This window comes from Perognathus longimembris, chromosome 4 (genome assembly GCF_023159225.1).
Source record: "Perognathus longimembris pacificus isolate PPM17 chromosome 4, ASM2315922v1, whole genome shotgun sequence".
Lineage (NCBI taxonomy): Eukaryota > Metazoa > Chordata > Mammalia > Rodentia > Heteromyidae > Perognathus > Perognathus longimembris.
Genome location: NC_063164.1, coordinates 48,347,271 through 48,356,860, shown reverse-complemented (window position 1 = coordinate 48,356,860; position 9,590 = coordinate 48,347,271). Strand labels below are relative to the sequence as shown.

Sequence of the window (9,590 nt, the reverse complement as noted above, 5' to 3'; positions counted from 1 at the left end):
GTTTTCCATTTCCCCACTGGCAACCCTGTTATAGTCAAGAGTCCGGCCAAGCAACCAGTAAGGCTTTGCCCAAGAGTGCACAGAGTTGGGGGGGGGGGCGGTGGTTGATGAGCTTCGAACTCCGGCAGAGGTCTGCCCTTGAGGATGAAGTCATCGCGGAACTTTGCGCAGTCCCCCGGGGGCAGGGGCTGGCACCAGAAGTAGGGAGCTCTGACTGTTGGTGGGATGTCCGGGCCTTGTCATTTTTCTGTGTATCTTCTATTTCTGCTTTCTTATCGTATAAGATCTAAGTGAACCCCGTCTTCATTGCAACAGGTTCCGGACCATAAGAGACAGCTGCTGTAAGTACCTTCCCGGTTTCCCCCCCCCCCCCCCCCCCGCCCCAACTGTGCAAAAGCGGTGCTGATACTGGGAGATGGCCGACGAAGGGCCGCGCCAGCCGGGTGGGTGGGTGGAAGAACCGATCTGCTTCCCTAGGCCTGACTCGCCAGGAGAGCTGACTTCTAGAAAATGGAGGTTCTGGGTTGAGTTTCTAGAAAGGATTTTGGGGGGGCCTTGTTCACAGTCACCTGCCTAAGGGAACACGCGTAGGAGTTTCACCCTAGCCTCCTGGGGCCTTGGCCGACCTTCCCAGCCACCCTGAGCTTCGCACAGGTGCAGCTCCGCTGGAGCGCTCCCTTCGGTTTAAGAGCTTGAAGCAGCCAAACCTATTTAAGGAGTTGTGGGCAGCATTTCCCCCGGCTCAAACCGTAAACAAGGCAACTGGATCCTGCCCCTGCAAACGATTCCAGTAACATCTGGCCAAGTCTAGCCCAACCTTCCTCCCGATTATTTTTTAATTTTAAAATTGATATATTAAAAAGAATACCAAAATATAATCCCTGATGGCCTTGGGTGTGTTGAATTGGCCCTCTTCCAGAAAGGATACGAATTCTGAGCTTTCCCTGAGCATCCTTGTCCTGCCCCTCCCTTCCCTAGCTCTAGTGGAGTGGGCGCTGGCTCTGGGATACTGGCTGAGCATTGAGGGTATGGTTCTTCTCCTTCGCCTCTGCTCTTTGGTAACTTCAGTTCAATAATTTCTGCACCAGACTTGCTGGTGTTGTAAAGAAGCACCAGCAGGATTGGGCAGTGTAGAACCAGAATCTCTTGGGTTTCTTAGCTGAGAAGTTTAGAGCTGACCTGCCTAAGCAGCTAAAAACAGTAGAATTTTGAGGAGGCCTGTGCCAGCTCCTGGAAGATAGTTTCATTATGATTTTTAAAAAAAAAACATGGCCACCTCTCCCTCAATGTGAGACCCATTCGATTTTATTTTGTTGGAAGATGGCACAAGTAAGGGCTCAATGAACCAGGCATCCCCCCACTGTGTAACACCCTCTCTTCATAGAAAAGCTGGGCCTGGGCTCAGGGCCAGATTTCTTTATTCTGTTTGGCTGGGTAGCCTAGCTGACCCTCTGGGGGCTGTGCTCACTCAGAGATGCTGAGATGCACCCAGAATGTAACTCCCCTCTATAACCAGGCTGGCTCTGGGATTGAGCTGAAAATTTTGGTGTCCCCAGATCTCCCTGGCTTTGCCCCCCTTCTTCTGCCCTGGCTGTGAGTGCTCATCTCTGCAGAGCTGCTGTCTTGCAAACCCACATTTGGCGCCTTGTAGCTGAACACAGCACAAAAAGCCAGGGAGATCAAAAGCATTAGTATGGGCAGTTGAGCGGGAGGTGAATATTTAACGCTTTTGTTCATCAATAACTCATTGGCTTTGACCTGTCTGAACAAGGCGAGCAATAAGGTGAAATGCAGGTCACAGCGTCTAACAAATATGAAAATGTGTACACTCGCCCCCCAATTCTGCTCAGACCAGCAGGCTCCCCCAGTTTGTTTGGATAAACCCAAGGTAGGCCCAGCACCCTGAGGAAGGTGAGTAGGTGAAAATGCTTAGTGTTAAGGAAAATCGTGGAGACTCTCCTGGAACAAACAAATTCAGCAGCCTTAGAGCCATTTATTATTAGAACCGGCACCCCAGAAACCTCTGAGAAATAGCTAAACCGGTAGAACCAAAGAACTGAGGTGGGGTAGCATGCAAAGTACACAGTAGAAGTAAGCAACTGATTTTTACCAGGTTTGGTAGGAGGAGTTACCTTGCCCTAACCCCACCAGATCCATCCAGGCCTAAGATTTGAAAGTCATTTTTGCATTATGGGGGAGGTGAGTAAAACAATTTTAAAAATTGGGCATCTTCAGCCTGCCATCAGGCATCTAAAAACCCTAGGCAGCCTTGGGCATCCTTCTGCTACTGAATTCTGTCCGGCCCCTGAATGCATCTGTGCTCTTGATGCCCTGAATTGAGGGGCAAACCCTGGACAGTGCGGAGGCGCTGGGGCGGGTAAAATTCTTGAACTTTTGTACTCTTGTGTGCTGCTGTCGGCAAGGCAAAAATAATGAAACTTTGTGATATGTTTGTAAATGATTTCGAATGACCCCTCGCCCTGCCCTTCACCATTAGTGCGCGGGTCTCAGCCCAGGGCGGCTCGGTGCCTGAGAGCTGCGCCTGTCTCTGGGTTTGCAGCAGCGGAGGGAAGCAGAGGCCAGCCGGGCTGAGGGCCCAGGAAGGTAAATGCGGGACTTCTGGGAGAATGAGCTGTGACAACTGCTAGGCAGTGGGAAAGGGAATAAACAAGAGATATTCCTCTGTTGCCCCCCCCCTTCCCCATTCTGCTTGCTAAGGGCATCTGCTCCTTTCTGGTAGAAAAAATTCTGGAAAACAATCAAACAAAAAAACCCGACCCTACTGAATGAGGTAGAGAAGGTATTTGGATCCTGAGAGAGGGTACTAGAACAAGTATCTCTGAGATGAATTATTTTCTTCTTTTCTTTTTTAAGAAGAATGTTGTAGTTGCTCAGCCCTGGCCTTGGCAAATGAATGAGAGAACTCGAATTGTCACCAAGCTACCTGAACTGTCTCTGAAAGTCGGGCTTCTTGGAGCTGGCGGAGGCTCGGAGGAAAAGACCAGGGCTGGCAGCACTCTGGGTATCTGTTCTGGATAGAACCCAGAAGTTGTAACGTTGTCTATATATACCCTGTAGAACCGAATTTGTGTGGTATTCACATAGTCACAGATTCGATTCTAGGGGAATATATGGTCGATGCAAAACCTTCACGTTTCTCCGAAATAACCAGAACTGGAGAGAGTAGAGGCAGCCGGTGCAGGTCAGCAACTTCTTTCTGTTTTATTGCCTTGTACTTCAGGAGGATCGACTGTGCCTGGTGACACTATGCAGCCTTTCCCTGCAGAAGCTCCACACCTTTAAACAGAGGTTTCAGTGGGTGCTACAAAAAACAAAACAAAACAAACAAAACCCTTAACTGGATGCATGAATGCAGGGCCAAAGGGCTAGGTTTGGGGGTCTTGCGAGTAAGGTAAAAGACCAGCTAGGTTCAGCTACAGCTCTGTTCTCCAAGAATATAAATGGCAAAGGTACCCAATTGGGATCGGGCTAGTTGACTTTTAAAGCCCTGGGGTGGGAAGAAAGCAAGCTGGAAAGAAGTTCATTAGGACCTTTGTGGTGCATTTCAGAGAGGTCTCTTCACCACCTTTCTGGCCCAACACTTCAAGAACCTGGACCCTGATGTCCTCTGGCCATACAGCAAGGCCCAACTTAGGCTAGAAGCAACCTGTCCTGGGCACTAATAAGGAAACCATGGTGGTTACTCATTGCCTAACTTAATTCAGGCGTGCCAGAATCTGGTATCTTTTGGGTGACCCTGATGAAGACAAAGCCAGGACACAGTCTTTGTATGGCAGAGTCCCGTCTCCCGCCGCCTGGGCGGGTAAACTGCCCGCCTAAGATACTCTGTCCAAGGCAGAGGCACCTTGCCCACCTACCCTTCCTTGCTTTATACCCCACTAGGACTCCTCACTTGCCCCTGAACTGTGCCCAGTTTGAGGGGTTGCTTCAGGCTATTCTGAGTGGAGAGGGCATGAAAGAAGGTTAGCAAAGTCAGGAACAGAGGGGGAAAAAAAGCCCAAAACGAGATTACCTTCTGGGGATAGGGATGCTGGGGTTGGAACTACTTTAACATCTGGCAGGGACCCTCAAATGTGGCAAGGCGAGCCACTTGATTACACGTCTGTTATTTAGTTAAATTTGTGAAAATTATGAGATGCTCACCAACCCGGTGATAAACTCGCTCCCTCCCCATTGGCTGGCCTGGTCACATGGCCGTCCAACTTTATTCAGTTGACAGCAAGTAGGAGGGCCCTATGGAAGGAGAAAAAAAGACAACACGAGAAAAATTAGTATTTTCTACCTTCTGAAATTAATGGCCATGAGTTCGTATATGGTGAACTCCAAGTATGTGGACCCCAAGTTTCCTCCGTGCGAGGAATATTTGCAGGGCGGCTACCTAGGCGAGCAGGGCGCCGACTACTACAGCGGCGGCGCACAGGGCGCTGACTTCCAGCCCCCGGGGCTCTACCCGCGGCCCGACTTTGGTGAGCAACCCTTTGGAGGCGGCGGCCCTGGGCCGGGCGCAGCACTGCCCGCACGGGGTCACGGGCAAGAGCCCAGCGGCCCTGGCAGTCACTACGGAGCCCCAGGAGAGCCGTGCCCGGCGCCCCCGCCCGCGCCCCTGCCTGGCGCCCGGGCCTGCAGCCAGCCCGGCGGCCCCAAGCAGCCGCCCCCCGGGACGGCACTCAAGCAGCCCGCCGTGGTGTACCCCTGGATGAAGAAGGTGCACGTGAATTCGGGTAAGGCGTGGGTCAAGTAACCTCCTCCTGTCTTTCCCCCCACACCCTTAAGGGACCTGAGCCCCCCCAGGAGGGGCTGCGAGGGGGTGGCGGCTGTGAAGCTTCCTTGGGTGCTGCAATTACTCTCTCCATAAATTTTTATAGCTGAGGGAGCAGGCCGGGACCATGTGGCTGACTGCTTGGCTGTGGGCGCAAAAGGGGGTGGGGATGGGGGTGGGGTGGGGGAGGACTCCATTTTCAAAGCAGAGGGAAAACAGGCAGAGGAGGAGAAGCGTGTTTCCAAAATGCTCAGGGATCAGGAGCTCGGGGTGGGCCAGGGCAAAGGGAACACAATTGCGAACCGTCGGCTGGGAGCCTGGGGGAGTGGGTGCCAGGGAGGGTATGCACCCCGGAGAGGGAGGAGGGAGGAAGCAGGCGAGCTGGGGAGCGCGGGGAGGGTCGTGCGGGCCTTAGGGCCCCCGCCAGGAAGTGAGCGGCGGAGGCTAGGGGCCTGAGTGGTGGCGGGGCACTGACCTGGCTCTACTGTCTGTTTTGTTTCCTAGTGAACCCCAACTACACCGGCGGGGAGCCCAAGCGTTCCCGAACGGCCTACACAAGGCAGCAAGTCCTAGAACTGGAAAAGGAATTTCATTTTAACAGGTATCTGACAAGGCGTCGTCGGATTGAAATAGCTCACACCCTGTGTCTGTCCGAGCGCCAGATCAAGATCTGGTTCCAGAATCGGAGGATGAAGTGGAAAAAAGACCACAAGCTGCCCAACACCAAGGGCAGGTCATCATCATCCTCTTCCTCATCTTCATCCTCCTGCTCCTCCTCAGCTGCCCCGGGCCAGCATTTGCAGCCAATAGCCAAGGACCACCACACGGACCTGACGGCTTTATAGAAGTGGGGACCCTGGGCCCAATCCTCTCAGTGCTCCAGGCGGAGCCGAAGCTGTGGGGGCAGGCCGGGCCTGCTGTCACCTCGCTGGGTTCTAAGGTACTGTGGGGTGGACCTGGGACTCGCAGGCCGCCCTCGGACTAGGTTAGCGTCCTGCCCGAGGGCAGCCCCCTCCCTAGAGTGGGGATGGGGGTGGGAGGGTGGGCGGGATTCTGTAAGTATATGATCCTATGGCAGGAGCTACTGAGAACATAAAACCCTGGCGAGTCATTAAACTCATGAAAATCTCTGCTGTTGGATGTTGAATTTGCAAATGAAGGTTGGATGCTTTATCCCAGTGTGAATTTGGACATTCTCCCCCACTCCACCCCTCCAGGGAGCTTTGTGGTTTACTCAATGTTGGGGGAGTTGAGGCAGAAGGTTGGTCCCCCCTGGTGCCAGGTGCTTCCAGTGGGACCAAGAGAGCTTGCCAAAAATCTCTGAACTTTCTGAGGTGTCTTATATTATTGCCAGTGTGCTAGAAAGAAATGTCATGCTCCCAGTGGCCCTATGCTCAAAGAAATAAATCTAAGAAAGAAGTACAAATGGGTTGTTTTATGGTTAGATTATATTTGCTTTATTATTTATTTGTTGGGAGATGGGGTACAGAAAATAACTGACACCTCCTGCCAAAAATCTTTAGAGGGTAAAGAGTCTGAGTTTCAAGGAGCTGAGTCAGAAATATGTAGACTTACTTTTGGCTATAACTGGCATTTTGATCACCACCCCCTTCCTAGACCTGGAAATAAGTGTAGGGGCCTTTAATCCTTCTAGAAGAAGCAATGTTGAATTCTTGAAAATGTATTTCCACATGTGCTTACACCGTAATTGCACTGTGCTTACAAGCAGTTCTGGATGGCTGAAGGACGAGGAAAAAAAGAAACAAATGGCCCAACATTTTCTTTCTGAGGAATGAAAACAAAACCTCTATGCTCTGGTTTGTTTGATAATGACTAAATTTTCTGTTCCAACTGAATTCCAAATGTCCTATATATTCCTTGTTGCAGTATTAGATAAGAATTTCTATGTGGCCTACATGGAGGTGGGGCTGTGCAGTTGAGAAAAAGTGGGTAGGTGAAGAAGTCTTTTTTGTTTTTTAAAGGAATTATGCCTAGAAGGACACAAAAGTTGCTCTTAGGGTTTTTCCTGAAGTTTTTTTTTTTAAAGCAAAGTCAATAAGTGATTTTTTTTCCAACCTATTAATTAGAAGCAGAAATTGAAAAAGTATAAAAGTTTTCAGGCCCTTTTCTTTGCCTTGAAAATTGTGGCTTAAAAACAATAAATCTGAAACAACAAGAGAGATCATTTTAAGTCACTTTTCTTATGTGTGCCATGTCTGTGAAGGGCTCAAAGCTCAGTTTTTCTAAAATGTTGAGTCTTAAGGACAAGGGGCAAAGAGTCAAAAGTAATAACTAGAGTTGATGTACTCAAATGAAAGTCTTTGAAAGTTTTAACCCTCAAAAACCTTGTGCTCCAAAAGAGACCTCTGACTCCATCTACCCAAAAGTGACAAATAAGGGGGAGGGAGATGGGGGTAAAGTTAAATCTTAATTCTAAGGTCCATAATGAAGTTATTTGCTCAGTACTTCAGAACATTTTAGAAGGTTTTAGTAGCAGTCTTTAAAATACACTTAAGTGGAGGAAAGGGAAAAGATTTTCTCTTGAAGGCATATTCTTTGGTTCTGTGTCTCCTGAGAGCTAAGGGCAGGTATTCATTGAGATCCCTATGCTAAAATTTCCCTTCTCTAAAGTATCATCCAAGCCTTGGTCTTTTGTATTAGACCCCGGGGACAGCTCTTTGTTCCTCCTTGGGGTAAGCCTGGCTCTCAGACTTGCACATGGCAATACTTGAATATCGCCACGTCGGTATATTAAAGATGGATATTCCTGCATTATTCCCATCATTGTTTCTATGACAAAAAGCACAGAGTTCATACATAGTCAAGACGTCTTCTTTCTGACGCCCTCACGTTGAGAGGCTGAAAAGGTATTTTACTGAAGTTTGGCTAAATTACAGAATCAGGTTCATCCAGAGGACAAATTTTCTATTCGATTAGCTGTATTTCAGCCAGGAGGACTGACCTCTAAACCCTTAACCTTTTGGACTCTGACTACCCTTCTCTTCTCCACCTCCCCCCCCCCTTCTAACATGGAGAGCAGTCTTTGGATGCAGCATTTGAAAAGACCCACTATCCTTAGGCAAATTGGAAAGTTGCTAAGATGCTTTCCTAAAACCCAAATATGTGCATACATGAACCTTCTCCTTGGGAGGGGAAAATATATTTTCACAATATCCAACTATATAGATATTATGGAGATTATTATATAGACTTTTTCCCTTCTCCCAAGAAGTTCTGGTTACTTACCCAGCTTCAGACCAAATGCCATGCTGCCTTCACCCCTGCCCCAAAAGAAGCCAAAAGACATGTTTTCCTGAAGAAAACCCCAGCTTCTCAAACATAGCCCCACTATTTTGGAAAGTAACTTAATCAGAGAAACAACTTCTTTGTTTATAAGTCTCAGCTCCCCTTCTCAGCTTTGAGGGATTGTCTTTTGAAATGTTAATGAAGCCTGGTTGGCCCAGAGGGCAGCTCCCTTTCCTGAAGACCCACTTGGACCCCAGTATCCATTTGGGCCCACAGGAGTAGACTAGGAAAGGGACAGGACCCCCCCCCCTCCCCAACCACCCAGGGCAGGGGAGGAAATGAGTTTCCATCTGGGAACATGCTCTGGAGAAAGTTTGGTGTGCTAAGGCTCCAGTGCCCATTTGCTATTATTTGTTTTCAGTTTATTCCCCCAAATATGAGCCAGAAATGTTTGTTTTGGTGGTTGATTTTTTTGAAACCTGTGTTGGGGTCGTGACAGGGGGTGAAGTGTTTGCTGAGTACACTACTCTTGTGACTGCCATCTCGCTATGTCCATTGCAGCCTTTTGTTGTGAGATGACATTGTCAGTCAGCCTTGGAGCCTGTTCACATGAGATGCTTTTTTTAAAAAAAAAAAAAATTAGAACTGACCAATGTTTTGCTGCCACTGATTAAAGTCTTATTTATGCTAATTGTTGCCTGTAGTTTTGATGTAATTCATTGATCTATATTTGAAATAATAAAAGGTATAGCAAAAAAAAATCTCCCTCCTGCTTGGTGCCTTGAAAAAAGCAGTCTTTGCTAAGACTTCTAAAAACTACAAACTTATATTTTTCTTTCTTGCAATAAACTAGGCACTAATTGATTTGGTGCCTAAGGTGTAAGGCTTAGCAATTATTATGCACTCCCCCATATACACTCCAATACGCCCATCATATTTTGTGCTCATTGGAAAGCCTGAGGTTGGATTTAGGCTGCAGGGTGGTGGACAGAAAATGTTGAAATAAACAGAAATAAGATAATAGGGGGCTCCACACTGACTTTCTGTCTTGCCAATGCCCTCCCCCCCCCCCTTAAGTCTAGGAGGCCTTCACAGGAGGGCTTCTGATTTGTAGTATGAGAAATCTTCTGGCCCCCCAGAATCTGGGAGTGAGTGCTGGTTGTAGGCCGAGCTAAAGCTGGCTGGTGGCTGCTCTGCCCTGACCCTGCTCATCTCCAATCTCGGGCTTCTACTTTTCTGGCACTGCTCAGCCCCACCGGAGCCTCCAGCACCTACTTTTCTGCACTTCTCTTGCCCCTCAGACAACAATAAACACCCCTCACAGTAAAAAGTACCATGCACTTTTTTTTTTTTTTTATCACGAGGGCTTTCCCTCATCTTGGCCACAAGCCTTGAAGAGGGGGCCAAGGCAGCAGTCCCCCAAAACAAATGGGGGCTTGCTTGAGACAGGAAATGAACAGAATGCATAAAATCAGACATGTGTCCTTAAAATATGGGAGGGCTTACCCCAGACGCGTGGACATGTGTATTTATAAGTGCACAGACAGAAGTTTAAATATTCAGA

At 48.7% G+C, this 9,590-nt stretch overlaps 1 protein-coding gene across 1 annotated transcript; it reads left to right on the top strand.

Annotated features, from left to right (window-relative positions):
• Nucleotides 1–314: 314 nt before the first annotated feature.
• Hoxd4 (homeobox D4) lies at nucleotides 315–8,649 on the top strand. Its single transcript, XM_048345202.1, has 4 exons — nucleotides 315–341; nucleotides 2,114–2,199; nucleotides 2,498–4,742; nucleotides 5,285–8,649. Exons 3-4 carry the CDS (start codon nucleotides 4,316–4,318, stop codon nucleotides 5,623–5,625), a joined length of 768 nt encoding a protein of 255 aa, XP_048201159.1. The 5' UTR covers nucleotides 315–341; nucleotides 2,114–2,199; nucleotides 2,498–4,315; the 3' UTR covers nucleotides 5,626–8,649.
• Nucleotides 8,650–9,590: the final 941 nt, after the last annotated feature.